The sequence below is a fragment of the Phallusia mammillata genome, chromosome 7, assembly GCF_965637545.1.
Source record: "Phallusia mammillata chromosome 7, kaPhaMamm4.hap1.1, whole genome shotgun sequence".
NCBI classification, from domain to species: domain Eukaryota; kingdom Metazoa; phylum Chordata; class Ascidiacea; order Phlebobranchia; family Ascidiidae; genus Phallusia; species Phallusia mammillata.
In genome coordinates, this window is record NC_137258.1 from 16,401,576 (window position 1) to 16,419,499 (window position 17,924).

Consider the following 17,924-nt stretch of genomic DNA (forward strand, 5'->3'; position numbering starts at 1 on the left):
CTGCCAATTTGAAGGCTAACTTGACAAAAATTGTTTATTTAAAAGATTTTCCGTGCTGAAAAAACTTGCGGTATTTTATTCTAACGCACACGCGCCCCCAACACCCAGTGCCGGATTAAGGGTCTGCTGGCCTGTCGGCACATTTTGTAAGTGGCTCGAAAATCAGGGTTGCCAACTAAAAAATTAGACTGATATAACATAAAATTATTTACCACAGCAATTTTAATGCATACACCACAGACTTAGATACTGCTGAAACACTAACTAGGCTACACTTGTGGAAACAAAAGAAATTGTGAAAGCAGGCCACACACATGGTTGGCAGTTATGTCGTAACAATGGACATATGGTGCAATGGCAACAACGGCGGGAATGTTTTTTGCTATTGCGGAGCGTTACTGTCCGTTACAACTATAATTTGATGCAGTAAGCAAGTAGTGGGGGATTGCGGCAGACTTTGGCCGCGGGCCACATTATCATGTAAGACCCGAAACTGTCTGCGGGCCGCTCAAAGGCCAGTCGCGGGCCGGATCCGGCCCGGGGGCTGTATGTTGCCCGCCCCTGCTCTAAGTCATACCCAGCTAACAAAATCATTGATTCAACGTCGCCAAACGTTAACAACGCCATGTTTGTTTCGTTGCGTCACTCAACAGAAATGCGAATTTTTAAAAACATCAAAAAGGTGGCACAGACTTGGACAACTAGATTTTTTTTCGGTTTTTCAAATTAGATTAGAATTAAAATTAGAGCATATCCTTTTTTTGCAAATTAGATTAAAATTAGAATTAGAATTTTCTCAAAATCTAGAAATTAAACTAGAATTCAAACTAGAACTAGATTTTAGCCAACCAACTTCAGTTTGTTTCGAATTTAAACTTGTAGATTTGCACATTTAAAGCAATATGATTCGGTCCATCTAAAATGTGTTTAAACGGAGCTGAGTGCCAAATTTCACTGATAAACGTGTTTCAGTGATGTTATTTGGTCTTGTTAATTGCATGGTTTTGTGCGCTTTGGTTAAAATATGCATGCTCAGATTACATGCCTAAAAGTGCCGTTGGACAAACTAGCGATTTTGGGAAAACTGTGAATTAGATTAGAATTAGAATTAGAGCTTACTCGATAATTCTAAATTAGATTAGAACTAGAATTACCGCCATTTTGCTCTAATTTGCCCAACTAGACAACTAGAATTATCTAGTTGTCCAAGTCTGAGGTGGCAACATGTCTCATTTCGTCTTTTTTAACGATTTTTGCAACCTTTAATTTATCTGAAAAAACAGAGCTATTAAGGTAAATACTTATTAGTTTAGAAAATAATTATTTTGAAAACATGACTAAATTTCCACCGGTTTTAAAGTGGCCTGGATTTTTGACTGGCCTGTAGGCACGTGCCTACTTTGCCTAATGGTTAATCCGGCACTGCAAACACCTAACGCGCATGTGCCTGAAGTGCAAAGTGGCGAAACTAAATTCATTGCGACGTCTTTAATGCATTCACCCACAACAATCGCTCAAAAACCGAAAAACAAAGGATTGAAGCATTATTTACTTTGGAACACATTTGTTGCAAATATTGCTTTGTGTCTCATTCGCATTGTACGCAACACTGAGCAATCATTCATTGTTCACAATTGAATATATGCCATCATAATCAAGCCATTTGCCACATAAAGTTGCAGTTTTAAGGCAAGGTTTCTGGCCATACCAATAATAAATTGTTAAAGCTTTACTTTAAATTTAACGATTTTTATACCAGATCGCCACATACTAACCCAAATATACACAATGGCCCCAAACTTCGACAACAACTTAAGAGCCGCATAAAACCAGGCGAAGAGCCGCATGCGGCTCGCGAGCCGCGGGTTGGCCACCCCTGGACTAGAAAATAAGGTTTAAATATCCAACATCCCCAACCCCAACTAGGCAGGTCTTTAACGACTTCAGACTTCTACACACTTGACTTTTCAAAATCCCAGATCTTAGAAATGCAAATAGGCATTAAAAACAGAGCTAAAGGAAAACAAACTTGGCACTGGAGGCTTTTGTTCCGCTTGTTCACAATGTCATTTACAATTCATACATTTTCAAAACACCAACCCAAATTTTGCGCCAAAACGGGTATTCCCCACAGCGACATGCTTGGTTGCTGACATGGAATAAGACAAACGTCAAAACATTTCACTAGAAAGAAAAATTATGAGGCAAAACAAAAAAAACTGGCACCTTAAAATTGTACAAACAAAAAAGTGTGAAAATGTAATATAAATTTAAAGTTTTGATTTCGAACTAATTCTGGTTAGATCGAATGTCACATTCCACAACTTCTCGGCGATATTGTCGTTTTTAGCTGCGTCTGATACTTCAGTCACATGGCAGTCGCTAAAAATATTATTGGAGTTAGAAATCTAATTAGACTTACACTTGAAACTAAGCAAACCTGAAATATCTCCCAGAAACTTGAGATAATTCTGGTGCGACTGCACAGTAAATTGAACTCTGGGCCCCGTGCTCAGGAGTTTTCCAGTTAAGAATCCAGTTTAGGCCAGGAATTCTTGTGAGGTTAAAAATCAAGTACCACATCAAGCTACCAGCGCTGGTATCAATTTGGCGTAAAATTCCAGTCTTTACTATTCCAGGATGGACACAGTTTGCGGTAACACCGGTGCCTAAATGCATTAACTTACTACTTGTTTGAGAAATGTAGCCTAGGCTACTATTTTTAGTCTGCCCCCACTTGTTGAAGAGGATTATAATTACTTATTTTGTCCAAAAGAAACTCTTCAGACATAGGGGTGTTTTATGGTTCAAATGTTTTGGTCAAAAAAAAATGATTTAAACTTTTTGAAACGTTCAAGTCAAGTGTTGGGTGAATCTCGCAACACCGAACATTGCCGGGGTGGTGGTAAAAAGCGTATTACATATTAAAATTATAATGTTGTAGGTTGAAGTGAAAATGCGGAACTATTGCATATTTATCGGAGACCAGTTGACCTTTCGGTTACAAACATTTTAGGACACCACATGAGCTTAAATTGCAAGCAAATTATTAGGCTGCGTTCCAAACATTGCAAAAAGTGAAAAGATGACTTACAATTATGCAAGAGGCTATTGACGTGTGTTTTGTAAACAAGTTTGTAAACTAAACTACTGCAGCAAGTCAACAGTTGGACCTCTCTTTCAAACTTAGAAATTTTTACCATACAAATTTGCCAAAAAATTATTTGTGTTTAAGGTCTTCGGTCCGAACATTTTTCACGGGCTTGTTGCGTCACTATACATAAACTCAACCTTATTTGGAGTTAGGTCTATACTTGTAATAACTGCATCAACAACAGCTCACCGTTTAAATATTTTGCTAATTGTCTTGTAAAGAGAATCAAACTCAATTTACTATTTGCATATGCTTTCATGGGTTGGTAGTCACGACTGCTGTTTAGATCATCAAAGTTAATCTGTCCAAGCAAGTGTGCTACGGAAGAGACTGTTACGATTCGACTTGGAGCGCTTTTCTGAAAAAAATGGCAGGTTTAACATTTTATGTTGCGAATTTAGACCATACAGTAGAACAACAACCTGATGTTGGCGAAAATAAAGTAACATTGAAAAATTAGAACAGCTCTCTGCGAACGCGTGAATGGCGTATAGTGTTCCGCTCAATGAGTTAAACAAAAGCAAACAACCGAAATAATCATACCTTGAGCAAATCAAGCAACAAGTTTGTAAGCAGAAAATGACCAACATAATTAACACCAAACTGTGCTTCAATTCCGTCAGCAGTTTTTTCTTCAGGGCCCATCATTATTCCTAAAACAGTAAAATCAGTATTTACACTGCTGTACAAGTTCGCAAGAGTTTTTTTTTATGCGAGCTATGCGTTACTGACTGGCAATAAGACAATTTTGTGCAGTTCCAATGCCTTTTTTGAAACATTGCTTGTTTTCAGATAAAACTATAACAACCTGCATTGTTAATCAGTATGTCCAGTCTTTCTTCTGTTGTATTTATGTCTTCTGCAAAATCTCTGATCGAAGCAATTGAAGAAAGGTCAAGAACTTTTACCACAACATTTTCCGCTTGACATCCTGATTTTTCGATGATCTGAAATACAATTTATTTCCAAAATAGGTTAGAATTACTTTTGACTTTTAATTGCTATGTTAACGCATCACGATTCTATACACATCTAAAGTCAACACATACCAATAAAAACGTAAATGTTAGTCATAAGTTAAAGCTCAGGATAATGACTTTTTGTTAGGCAATTTCATTCTGATGCTATAAAGTTGTACCTTAGACCTTGCTTGTTGAGCCTTCTTAGCATTCCGACATGCGATGATCACTTTTGCCTCCCGTTTTGCAAGATCAATAGCTGTCCATAACCCTATACCAGTATTTGCACCAGTTATTATCACAGTTTTACCACTCAGTTTTACTTCGCAACGAACCCAACTGCCATAAGCACTAATTGGCTTTGGGACTTGCTCGAACGCCATTTGCCCGGAAATTCTTACCTAAACTGTTACCTAAAAACTTGATTGAAGGCGGGCAACTGAAGGTAGCGATAATACACTTAACTGTAGCGGAGTGATTCGGATAATTTTGGTTGTAACAAACTTGACAGGACTTCTGGGAAATATTCCATCGGGCAGACTTGTTTCCCGGAAATATGGTTTGTTCAAATTACATTGTTTGCTATTAAATGTTTGCGCAACGCCGATGTGGTACGACGACATTGCCTCATGCTAAAAATGTGACCTATACCTAGCTAAAAGAACCTACATTGCTAAACCTAACGGGTGTGAAACAAAACATATTCATAGCTACGCGACAGCGTCTGCATGCATTTGTAACTTTTAACACATATATGTCATCAGTCATCACCATACGTTCCATTCATTTGTTTAATAAAACGTATGAAACACTTTGGTAAATTTGACTAAAATAATTTAAAATTAGATATTTCCACTCGCCAAGGGCTCGTATGTGTTTTAAATTTTTCGGATTACTGAACCTAAATTTGTATAGTTTAAGTTTCGCTGGTGCTGTATGGTTACCAAGCGTTTTAACCCTTTTTTCGAGTTTGAACAAACCTCAAAGTACGAATGATTTAGAAAGCGTTTGCCTAAATATCTTACTAAAAGTTACGAGAAGAAGCACCTTCCTTAATTGACTTAATACTTACACATCAAAAGCAAAATTGCTCTGAAAAAATTTTTGCAAGATCAGATATTTCGTCGACGTTACTAAACGAGGCTTTATGGAGAACATGACCTCTTTTTTACACATACTTTTTTTCACGAGTTGTCCTGAAAAATATTTGAAAGAATTACATGTACAAACACAAAAAAGGTTGAGAATCAATGTAGGCTACTAGAGACAAAACTGGGTGGAATCTGATGGGCCGGACAAAATTATAATCTCATACAGCAGTGGTTCTCAACTCGTTTCAGGCCATGGACCACCGGCCCAGTAACAATAATATAGTGGACCATTTCGGTTTTGAGCAAGTTTGTACACATACGAAACAACCATTTACGCTTGAAACATAATTCTTTAAAACCGATTTTTCAATGTGCGATCATCTCTTTATCACTTAATTTAGTGGTCCTGTGGTCCACCCAAAAAGTCATTATGGACCACTAGTTGAGAACCACTGTCATACTGCAAGGAGTCAAACACAACAAAAAAGAATCCAACCAATCTTGTGAGCAGCTAAGCGACAAACATGTAAACGAAGGCATTGTTATTTGTTACCGATTAAGCAAGATTCACACCAGACGCGTTTGGCGGATAGCGGCGCGTTTTTGCGTTCGACGGCAATCGACGGGGTATTCACACCAGACAGCGACTTGCCGTGACGGCGTGATTTTCTCGGTTGAAACGGCTGACGGCAAAGTTAAATCGGATTTAACTTTTCCGTCAGCCGCGCTAGACTGCTGGATGAAAAATTTGGTATTCGACGGGTGCTCGACTTGTTTATGATACATTTCTGCTTGATTTAGGTCATTTTGTTTGTAGGTGGGTTGTTCTATCGTTGTTTACCAGGAAAATAATAATGGAGTCAATGACGTGCTAATAGTATTGGTAAAAATTGTCTTGTTTTAATTGTTTTTGGCTGTTTTTAGCAAATTAATTTGAAATGATTGTTTAATATTTTTGTAAACATATTAATTTGTGACATGTTTGTCAGACTATAGAAAGCAATTTCCCAATAAAAACCTCATCCAACATCACCGAGCAAATTGATGAAGTTACAAACTTCAGAAAAGTCTGTCACGAGCCAAAGAACACAAGTTTTTTTCTCCATTTGACAACATCATTGTGATTGTGCAACAATGTGCAAGTTTATGTACATGCATCTTTTTACATTTAAGCCTTTTTTGTATGTTGTTATATGATTGTTTCCTTTGCGTTTCTGCAATCTTGTGTTTTCTAAAATGTGTTCATTTATGTTATTGCTATTATATTGCCAACTTTGAAACATATTCTGTCTGTAAAATAGGAAAGTGTGTTTCAACAGCAATGACAGAAGTAAACTTAATCCAATGTTGCTGTTGTAGTTGTTTTTGGAAACATTTTACCGTGGAATGATGATCAACATTATATTTTGTCACAAAATAAACTAAACGGAATTTTGTAGCAACTTTGTTAAGACGTAGAAACACTCAATATGTCAAGCACATTGACCCAGTTTTCTTAGCAACAAAAGTCGTTGACGATCGCACTGCCGGTGTGAAGGGCCAACGTCGCGTCAAACGTTACGCGCAAAATCCGCCAACAACCGCCGGCGCTGACATCGCTAGCCGTCACCGTCAACCGCGTCTGGTGTGCAGACAATTTAACAGCCTCTCACAACGATTATCGTGTTCTTGTGCATACTACAGCGAACCGGACAGATTGCCTTCTTTCTTTGACTCACGCCTTATGCGTCGTATTCGCACATTACTACCTTTTTTTGACGCGACCCAAATACTTCCAAAAATTTTGTTTTGTGGTTATTCGCGACCCATGAACATGCATTCTTACTATTTTGGTTGTATACTTGTCTTTAAGTCGGTAAAGTTTTTTATACTACCCCAGTTTTTAAAATCAAATTGTCAAACAAATATTTTTCGTTTTTTCGACCAAACATTTCCGTTTAGCCCAAAGTTTAGAGCTGGTTCAACGCATTATCAGCCAAACAAAACCCAACAGTGAGCTAACACATACCTTATGACGTCACAAACTGGAGTTAACCATTATCACGTAAAGTTGTCATAAAATTATTATTAGGCAACAATTTAAAGCCCTGGGAAATGTTAAAAAACGCTACGCAACGTATATTGTCCCATAGGTTGGGAAACACTGTTCTGTTAAGATGTACCTCACATGAACACCTTACTACAGTGGTGACCCCAACCGTGCAAAAACGTTCGTTTTGCAATATGACAGAAGCCACAAACTCAGAGAATGCTATTGCAGTTAAGTTACCTACGTTTTGGACAGCTCAGCCACGAGTTTGGTTTCAGTAAGCGGAGTTCGCTCTAGAAAGCGCATCACATTAGATCGAACTAAGTACTCTATGTCGTTTCGGCTCTAGATCAGGACACAGCAAATCGTCTTATCGACCTGCTAGAAACCCCGCCAAACGACGACAAATACGAGGCAATCAAGGCAGGCTTGGTAGAAATCTTTTGTCTTGCGCGCCCACAGAGGGTCATGCGGTAATTTTACATGCCTCCTTTGGGTGACAGAATGCCATCCGCTTTAATGGATGACATTCTTGCATTACTTGGCGATGCAAAGGAATGTTTTAAAAATTAGTCTGTAGGCTATTATACGAAGATCCGGATTAATCGACGTCGATTAGTTCAAGTCTTACCGCATAAAAATCATTCGTACTTTAAGGTTTGTTCAAATTGGGCGAAGAGGATTTTCTGCATTTAACATTGCATTGGAAAGCCGTGTTTATCGCGTAACTCAGGGGTCGGCAACCTATTTTGCACTGCAGACCGGTTTTAAAACTAAAGTTTTGTCGCTGACCGGTCTCCACAAAACAGGAAATTTTAAACAATGAAAGTCATTACAAGATGAATGAAATAAGATCAATGAGCTTGTTTTGTCGCAACGAGGCGCTACCACCCTGGAGTGAGTAAACAAAATTCACGTCCAGTCTGTTTTACGGTTTGACCGGTAGATTCGTGTCAAACGTGTAGGGCTCTTTCGATGCGCGTCTGCTAAAAACACTTTCTGCAACAGCATAATATTACGTGCAATACTAAGCTATGACAAACTACATAACAAAAACATTTTCACAGCAATACTTCACAGGTCTTATTGCAAACAACTGCAAATGCGGAATAACAAACAAAATGCCTGATTTCTACAAACCGGAGAGCTTTACCGCGAATTTAACAAAAATGCTTCAAATCACGTAATCTGAATTTTTTTACATAAGCTGAAATTTACACGGCCCGGTGGTTGTGGACCAATGCTCTACGTCACATCGCACAACCTAATATCTAGGAAGAATAATTGCCCACGTTTGCGACATAAAGGAATGTAAGACATATGCGTGAGTCTTGGAATGATTAGCACGGTAATGCTAGGTGCGTTTGGAAGAACGGTCGGGTGCTTTCTTTCAGTGCTTTTGCAGACCCGTTTGCAAGAGACTACGTCATGATAACGTTGCACTTCACACAAACGATTAGCTGTTTACTTTGCAGAAGCTAGAAGAGAACGTTTTTCGATTTCGTGTGGCATTGTCCAAAATTCCAAATATATTTTGTGACGTTTTTCTTTTTGCTGTACGCTTACAGCTATAATTTATTTGTTCTCAATACCTTGCACCTATTTGCATGTCCAAAATTAAGTGTTTGGAAACATACTTACAGGTTGTAAATAAGATGTCAAATAGTAAAGTAACACCTGCACAATAAGAATGACGACAGTCAATCCAAGTGGAAACAGTGATGAGAGTTACAGTTCATATGAAGAAATTGACAAATCAGAACTAACATTTGATGGTAGCATATCAAATGATGAAGCTTATCTGCTGGTAAACAACGATGATGATGATGACAATAATGACAACGGTATTTGCCATTTTGATATTGTGGTGGAAATTGTTGAACATTGTGTGAATTGTGGCCTACTTTAGAGTTAGCACACATTGTTTGACTATTTGAAACTTTTGTTTTACATATTAACATCATTTGGTGTTTGGACTATTTGATTTGCATGCATTTGTATAACCTAGTGTGCAGAATATGGCAGTTGTCGACAAGATCTCCAGCGTGTGCGCATGAATAACATCCAAGTCTATGTGTAAGGCAGATGATATGGGTGGTAAACATGGCCAGGCAATACTTTAAGTTAAATTTCAGTGTGCTTTAAAAAAATAGCATGCATTTTTTTTAAAAAACATCTTGCATGTGCAGTCGTCATACTCTGCAGACTGGTTAGTAACTCTTGTAACACTAAATTAAACCTTGTTATATACTTAATGTCTCACAAGCAAATATGGAGTGGTATAAATCAATGACTTTTAGGGCTAGCTAAAATCAAATATTGATTTTATGCTGTTAAGCAGGAGAGGTAATTTAGTATATTCCTGTCAGTTTTACAATTAGTAGTGATGGGACGGGTACTCGGTATTGATGGTATCGAACGATTTCAGTGGTATCGATACTCGTACTCGGTATCAAAATATTTTGTCTCAGTTTCGATACCAACAAGAATACGGGCAACTTTATGCCAATATTTGCTTCGGACAGCACAAAATCGGAAATAAGTTCCGCTAGGTTACGATTACGTTTTTCAGGGTGTGTGTGTGCACGCCTGTACCCCGACCATGGTCGATAAATTAGCCAGTGATATACAGCTAAGTACAAGACTACATCTAAGTACTCGGTAATCGAAGGTATATGCATGTGGTACTTGTACTCGGTATCGGTACTCGCTTCAAAACCTGGTATCATCCCATCACTAACAATTAGGCCAAGTATTTGTATCAGTAGTTGAAATAACCGGTTTTAAAGGTATTTCTGTATATCCTAGGTGCTGCTGCTACCTATGAGGAAGCTTTTCAAGCCACTGGTTTCGGTAAATGGCAGTTCTTGCTGTTGTTGCAGGTTTGTTTTTATTTGATGTTTTTAATCATCTATTTACCTTTAAATTTTAGGAACTAATGAGCCTGGGATTTATAGGAGTTTGCATGCATATATACAAGCACATACTTAACAGAGAAAATTAAAGTAGAAGGCGAAGAAGGAAATACATTTTTTGTTGTTTAGTGTGGATGGGCTAATGCCAGTGATGCCATGGAAATCATGTGTATATCGCTAACTATTTCATCACTTCGCGAATCTCTCAAGTTGTCCAGTCAACAACTTACATGGCTGGTGATTGTGCTGTTTTTAGGTATCAAGAAGTTAAAAAATTAAAACTAATTTTTGTTAAAACTAAATTATATGTTATATTTGTCATAATGTTTGTTATTATTTGTTATAAATTACAAATGCTCTACTATTTTCTACATTATCCTAAATAGTTCGGTTTATATTGTAAGGTGATCAGAGTGTCTTTTGGGACCTTAAAAGTGACCATTTTTATGCCTATCTTATTGTTTAAGTTGTTGTTTATTTAGAAAATATTTATCTGTACCTGTGGTGTGTATGAAGAGGCTTAACCAATTAACTAAATGTTTGTAGGTATGATGGTTGGTGGTTATTTGTGGGGCACTTTGGCAGATTCATGGGGTAGAAGACAGATTGTTATATTTTCGTTGGCTATCAATGGAATATTTGGCGTTGGATCAGCATTTGCTCGCTCATATCATGTTATTCTGGTTTTGCGATTTTTTAGTGGTATTGGGTAAGCAAACTACTTCTGTATTGACTTGCATTAAATAACGAAATATATAAAGGAAAGTATTTTTCTTACAATTACAAGCACTAAAAAGCTATGTATGGAGCAGTGATTCCCAACCTGGGGTTCGCGGACCCCAATCCGTGAGATGGTTTCAGGGGGTCTGTGGAGGCAAACATTTGTAGTAGCATTAACAACAGTACAATATTTTTAAGTCCCCAAACCATTTTTACAATCCTGTATATAAGTGCAAACTGTTTATCAAACCTTCATTGTGACATCACAAGACACATTAACAATAGAATTCTTTGTGCTTTGTTTTAAGTATTGTACACCACAAATTTATCTCTTTTAGTGCATTGACTGCTACAGTACAAAACTTTAGTGAGATTGAAGGACTGTGAAGGTTGAATAAAATTCGGCCCCCAAAAAACGAAAGTATAATAATGTATATTGCAGGAAACGAAAAAAGACTAAATTACGTCAGAGGTGACCGATAAAATTTATAAAAGGGGTCCGTGACTACAAAAAGGTTGGGAACCACTGGTATAGAGCAATGTAAATAGCAATCAAGCCATCACAATGCTCTGTTTGCATGTAGTATTGACTGACGTTTGCCTCTCAACATTAAAGATGGTGCCCTTTAGTTTAACCTCAGACTCTTTTGTTGCCCATCCTAACATATCTTATTCATAACGTTTTATGAGATTAACCAAGACAGCAACAAAATGCAAATATAAATGTCAACAATAATGTGTTTCCAGTGCTGGTGGTTCTTTGCCTGTTTGCTTTTCCTACTTCAGTGAGTTTCAACCTAAAGAAAAACGTGGAGCCATGATTAGTGCCCTGGCCACTTTTTGGATGGCTGGAAACTTATTGACTGCTGGTATGCTTGCTTGTAAAATTTCCAAATTATGAAATTCACACAGACTTACTTTACATACTTACATAACATTTTCTTTTCGAAATAACCCATTTAAATTAGGTAACAAAAAGAATTCTTTTTTCATTTTGTTATTTCCTTTAACAGTTGAAACATATTTTTGAATCAGGTCTTGGGTATGCCATTCTTCCTTCAGAGAGAAACCTTCACTCAATTTCCCCATTTGGACAACCATGGCGTTTTTTTATTATCATGTGTGCGGTGCCCAGCATATCTTCTTCACTGTTTTTTATTCTTATGCCTGAAAGTCCAAAGTTTTTAATGCAAAAAGGAAGAAATGTTGAGGCCTTAAATGTCCTGAAAAGGGTATTTATGATGAATCACCCAAACAAGGCTGTTTTTCCAGTAAGTATGATGTTAATTATGTTTCTACATTTATATTAAAGTTTTTTGGGGGTTTTAAGTGTGTCCAATCCTTTTGCACCCTGTTTTATTTTACCAAAAATCCTGCAAGCTCAATAAAATTGTGTAAAAATGGTGTTGATTTTTTTATAAATGATTGTGCTTTTACAGACCTGTTTTCGTGAGTTTTGGTTAAGTTAGCGTTGTTCTACTTTTTGCACTCAGTTTACCAGCTTCTTCTGTGTTTGTATATTTCCTTGACATACATATGCAGGATCAGTGTTTTTTTAAGGTGTTTTGGGGGCCCGAAACGGTCCCCCAAATTTCTCCAGCGGTTTCCCAAAATTTAATTTAACTAATAAATAATTCGTTTAAGCAAATATGGCTATTTTTTGGTATTTAAATGAAACACTTGCGGTCACCCAAACCAAACCTTACCAAAAACCTGTGCAGGATATTAAACTGTGTGCACTGAACAAATTAGTTCCTCTTAGACCAAGCTAATTTCCTGAAATTGGCAGCATGCTGTGTGCATGTATTCCTGAAGTTTTTATGTAGTTAAGTGCCGTGGTATAATTTGTAGTTTGAATTTAAAAGTCAACTTTGCCATTTTGTTATATTAAACAAACCATATGTATGGCTGCATTGTTTTAATTACACATTTATGCTCCAATCACTGTTTTTTTATTTCAGTACAGCAAAATAGTCAGTGAACGACATCAATCAATTTTCAAAGCACAGAAATGTGAAAATCCTTCATTGTCCTATTCTCAATTGTACGTTCATCATTTAAGGTTTTCAGAGTTTGTATTTAGACATGTTTTTCATATGCCATTAATTGTTGTGGCTGCCATTAACAATGATTATGGCACTTTTACAGAGGTTTTTTGCATCTTATTTGGGTGAAAATATTCCACAATGTCCAGAATGAATTAAGTTTGTTCATTTTGCTTAATACATTGTTGTGTAACTGTGTTTGGCCTCGATTTCTCAGTAGTAAACCTTTGTTTTGACCTAAAATTGATCAATAATGAAAAACAATTCTAAATTTGTCCAACGAATTAAATATCAGGCTATTAAAGAAATCAGCAAGCCTTTGAAAGCCCCATGCTTTACTTGTTTTCTCAAAATAGTAATAACTTCACATGCCAACATATTTCTGTATAATAATAATTTTATGCCAGCTGATTTTAATTAATTTTCAAAAAGCACATGGTCTTCTAAATCATAAACAAGCAATAATATGAAAACTAGTTAAAAAAAGACTTTTTGTTTTGCATGCGGAGGATACAATTTTAAGTAAAAACATAATGACCCCTTTGTTTTTTGTTTGCGAAATACAAGTCTTTCATGTAACAAAACTAACACACTATTACTAATGCATATTGAAGCCGTTATACTGAATCAAGTCTGTCTCCTGAGCTTTTCCATATAGCAAGGCGTGTGTTTTTATTTATGGTGGGCCTGCCACTGAGCCTGTGTAACTCAGTTGGTAGCACTCACGCCCAGGTAGATTACTATCATGGGTTGAAATCACACCACAGGCTAGATTTTTCAAGCCTATAGCTTGCCAAATGAAATGCTTGGGGAATCGTCTTGAGTCTGTACAGCATTCTAATAGATTTTGCGCAATATGATTTATAAATGAGTATGCTGGTCTGCATGAATGTTTCAAGAGATGATTACAGTATTGAATCGGGTTGCATGCATTTTGTACTTCTATTTGTTGTTGCAGTGTTTTTCAGTTTGGTTTGTTTGCAGTGGATTGAAGAAAAGTTTTGTTTTCAGATATGGTGATAAGAGGTTACACTGCATTTGTAGACCAAAGAGACTTTGCTATTCTGTTGTTGGATTTTTTGTTTCTATTCTTGACTCAATAAAGCATCAAGTCATGGCTGTTTGTGCTGGAGCTGAGCGTATTACTTCAGTTATGATGGTTGTCATATATTTCTGCATTGCATTCAGGTAAGCGCTTAGTACAACTCTTGTAGAAGTGGAGCAACTGTCTATTGCCTGTCTGAATTATGCTCTTTAACAGTGCATTTTTTTGTAGTATTGGCTTTATGTGCACATAAAATGACATATCTTAAACCAGTAGGACTTGTGTGCAATGTTGTAAAGAAGTGGCCAGTTTGCATGTCTGTATAAAATAAAATATTTTCTGTCACCCCACACTACTTTGTGAAACTGTAACTTTCTGTAACAGTGTTCCTTTAAAAATGCAAGGGACATTTTTACAAAATATGTACTAAAATATTTAATTTATTAGCAACTAACAACATTTATTTTTATTTTGGGAAATTTAGTGGTTATAGTGTATCAATGTGGCTTCCAACCCTAATGGAAAAAGCAGAGGCCTTTTCTGGGTCTCCATGTGCTGCACATAACATGTCTCACCAACACAAAAATGCAACTGCCCAAGTTTATCTAGATGTGCTCATTGATTGTGCAGCCCAACTTCCAGCAAATATTTTTACTATACTTGTCATTGATATCACAGGAGGAAAAATCATTTTAAGTAAGTATAAATGTTACTATATTGTGAATTGTCAACTACTTTACTTGGCAAAACTTGTTTTAAAACCCTAGGAAATTGTTTTTTTTTGTAATGTTGTAGGTTCTAAATCTTGTTTTGATTTATTTGACTGACAAAACCACAACTAAGTAAAATTGTTTCTTTTACAGTTATATCATTTATAGCAAGTGGAGTGAGTGTGTTGTTTATGTGGTTGGTGAAAAACAAGTTGCAGGTATGTCTCTCACCAAAAAGAATTATCTTTTATATCTAATTCTGGAATTTTTGTTCCTGTGTATCTTAAGACCAGTAAAATATTCAACACCTTTAATAATTTAAAAAAATAAAAATATTTAAAAATGAGACGCATGTTTGCCTAATTTGCAAACCTTATTTCAATTAATGACCAGAATGTGGCCAAGCATGCTACTAGTTAGTTATGTTTAATCTTTCCTAAAATAAAACAATATTTAAACAGGTGGTGATAATGGGTGCTGTGTTTAATGCATTCTCAACAATGGTGTGGAATGCTTTGGATGTTGTGACACCAGAGATGTACGAAACTTCTGTTCGTGCTTCTGCTAGTGGATTTTTAACAGGTTTATTTTAGTCTTTGCTTACATTTCTCGTTGGGTATAGGTTCAAAGTCGGAGGTTATTACAGATGTTGGATTTTAACCGACCAGAAATCATAACATAAAGAGAACTAGTTGGAGTAAACAAATAGATAGGGATAGGAACTAAGTTTTAAAGTTAGTTTGGTTTTAAAAAAAACCTCATCCTTTAACAAGTATATATTTATTCCTGTTTGTTTAAGTTACCACTCTTAATTAGGCATTTATTTTTGTAGCTATTTCAAGAATTGCTTCTGTGATGGGAAATGTAATATTTGGTCTGTATGTTGAGGAAGACTGCAGTGTGCCCATACTCAATGCATCCATTGTCCTTTTTATTGGTGGTGTTGCATCTTTTTTCATACCCAATACAAAACACATTACTTTAAAGTAGCACTAAAAGTGTTTTTCTTTTGATGGCATACTCTATATTGCATCCAAGACATAAATGTATGCATATTTCATGTCAAGTTTGAGAAAAACATTAGGTCATTTATCCTTAAAAATTATAGTATTGCATATTTCAGTCTATTTTAATTTGTAAATATTTTATCTTTACTACTGTTATCTTAAACTTAGTTAAACTTAGATGTTCCCAATTTTTGTTATCGGTGGCGCTATTTCTGACTAACAAGTTGATGTCTATTCTCTTCCACTGAAGTTGTCTAAAAATGTGAATTTGGTAATAGTTTTTTTCTATGCACTTACTTACGTTTCTATTGAAACTAGTTTGTGGTGACAAAGTGCCTGTGTAAGACATTGTATGCTTGTCTTAACAAGGAAAATGTGGTTTTGTTGGTTAGTTGGCAATATTAAAGCCAGCAATATAAAGCTGTTTGACAAAGAAGTATGACTATGCAAACTCGAAAATCACAGTTTAAATGCAGGTGGTGCTTTTTGATGCCCTCTTCAAACTTTTGTTTTGTGTCCTTTTTTAATACTTTAGTATGAAGGCAATGTCAAGTGCAACCTCTTGTTTTTTAAAATTGTTATGGTTTTGCAGATATTTTGTTGTTGATAATGATGTATATATTAAACATAAAGACAGAGCCTCTCAGTTTGAGCATTTGTTTTCATTGCAGTTAAAAATGAATATTTTTTTGGGTTGGCTGAATCATTATTAAAGGTATTGTATTGAATTTCACGCAAAAACATAAATCATTTCGGAACAGACGCTTGTCAAAAAACATTTCAGTCCTCTGAAATTCCAAGTTCATCATCAGTGAAATGTGTGTACTCGTGGTAATTCACCCCACGGTTCTGAAACAAATTTAACACATGTGTTGGATTTTGCAAATACAAAAGAATGTTGATAAAACGCAGTAATACTGAAAGTAGAAAATATTTATTATGCCAGAACACAATTATCAATTACACCCTCTATAAATTATCAAGATCCCTCAGCATCAAATTTCTTAGCCAAAGGGAGCCAATAGGGCTATGTTTAATTCAGTGACCCTTGTGCATCTATGCTATTTATATGCTTAATGTGTTAAACTAATTTAATAGTGTTGCTGTACAAAGTTCAGACTAACAAAGATTGAATTTGTTTTTTAATGAATCTGAGCCTAAATAAATTAGGTTTATGTTGCTTGGTTAAGGACATTGTAGCAGCAAAATTGTACTAAACTGTTTAACAGGCCAGAAATTTTGCTGTTGGATGTATTGAAACGAAATCTTAACCTTTTAATACAGCCATAGATATATTTTAGGTGCTTTAATCAGTAAAACTGCAACCAGGGTTCAAACACCTTTTATAAAGATTTCATAAGAAAGTTAAAGGTTTTCTTAATAAATCCATTTATTGTTGTAAATAGTTTGAAGTATTACATGTACAAGTGTAACAACACTTACTATTAAAGTTCCACCAGAATGGTAAAAATGCCAAAACATCCAAAACCAAAAGAAAGACATCACTCCATCAATTGCGAATTCAACAAGTGGGTCATCTGGAGGTTCGCATCTGTATCCCATTCGGTAACTTCCACCACTGCAAAAAATGGCAGTTTAAGGTGTGGGTTTATACTGCAGTTTTAAGCTACAACCTCAGATTTCACTTAAATTGGTCCTCAATTCGTAAAACGCTAGGTACCGTAATATTTTAACAAAGTTTGACATTATAAATTCGCCTTTGGGGGGTAATATCGGTATTTATTACCGTCGTTTGAAAACTTTAATGGGCGCTCCGGGCTTGATTCCATGACTTCGTGTGGTGATTCGCTGAGCTAATAAAAGCCCACTTCTTAGTCGCCCCACCAGCGACATTTTAAAAAGCGATGGAAAACAGCCACAATTCTGCACAAATTGTCCTTCAGCTTAAAAAAATCCCCTAGTTGCCAAGGGTCCAATGAGCGAAATTCATCCTGGCACAAAAATCAATTACCGTTAGGCAGCCAGCTACTAGGCCTCCATATTTCCATCCCCCAAAGGTGGACACATTGTTGAAAAGAACATGAAAAAATACTTTAAGTCTTCAAAAAATAAAAGCCTCAGAAATTATACGGTATTGAACTATAGTTCGGATAATGACTACACTAAAATAAACCTTGTTTTTTTAATGGAAAAACCACATGTAGGCTTTTCTTTAAAAAATAAGCTGAAAATGTATAATTGGCTGTTTTCAAAGGCATAATTGTCACACAGAAATTCTTTAAAAAGGA

General features: G+C 36.1%; 3 protein-coding genes and 1 long non-coding RNA gene across 5 annotated transcripts; 2 read left to right on the forward strand and 2 right to left on the reverse strand.

The window, feature by feature from the left end:
* Positions 1-1,900: 1,900 nt before the first annotated feature.
* LOC145239320 (retinol dehydrogenase 12-like) lies at positions 1,901-4,554 on the reverse strand. The gene is made up of 6 exons (XM_080102629.1): positions 4,293-4,554; positions 3,963-4,101; positions 3,698-3,807; positions 3,344-3,512; positions 2,441-2,669; positions 1,901-2,382 (listed from the first exon to the last, which is right to left on the reverse strand). The coding sequence occupies exons 1-6, from the start codon at positions 4,494-4,496 to the stop codon at positions 2,271-2,273; spliced, it is 963 nt and encodes a 320-aa protein (XP_079958755.1). The 5' UTR covers positions 4,497-4,554; the 3' UTR covers positions 1,901-2,270.
* Positions 4,555-5,796: 1,242 nt separating this feature from the next.
* Positions 5,797-6,642, forward strand: LOC145239328 (uncharacterized). Its single transcript, XR_013862285.1, has 2 exons — positions 5,797-6,021; positions 6,194-6,642. It is a non-coding gene; the product is annotated as an uncharacterized LOC145239328 (long non-coding RNA).
* A 2,204-nt stretch (positions 6,643-8,846) lies between these two features.
* Positions 8,847-16,316, forward strand: LOC145238635 (synaptic vesicle glycoprotein 2C-like). 2 transcript variants are annotated; one of them, XM_080101865.1, is made up of 12 exons: positions 8,847-9,077; positions 10,042-10,115; positions 10,278-10,404; positions 10,695-10,857; positions 11,616-11,737; positions 11,904-12,139; positions 12,830-12,930; positions 13,925-14,101; positions 14,443-14,654; positions 14,822-14,886; positions 15,130-15,250; positions 15,501-16,316. In XM_080101865.1, the coding sequence occupies exons 1-12, from the start codon at positions 8,924-8,926 to the stop codon at positions 15,656-15,658; spliced, it is 1,710 nt and encodes a 569-aa protein (XP_079957991.1). In that variant the 5' UTR covers positions 8,847-8,923; the 3' UTR covers positions 15,659-16,316. The 2 variants fall into 2 exon arrangements, with proteins under 2 accessions (XP_079957991.1, XP_079957992.1); XM_080101866.1 differs by having other exon boundaries at positions 12,830-12,912.
* Positions 16,317-16,378: 62 nt separating this feature from the next.
* Positions 16,379-17,626, reverse strand: LOC145238636 (uncharacterized). Its single transcript, XM_080101868.1, has 3 exons — positions 17,423-17,626; positions 17,119-17,254; positions 16,379-16,524 (listed from the first exon to the last, which is right to left on the reverse strand). Exons 1-3 carry the CDS (start codon positions 17,527-17,529, stop codon positions 16,456-16,458), a joined length of 312 nt encoding a protein of 103 aa, XP_079957994.1. The 5' UTR covers positions 17,530-17,626; the 3' UTR covers positions 16,379-16,455.
* Positions 17,627-17,924: the final 298 nt, after the last annotated feature.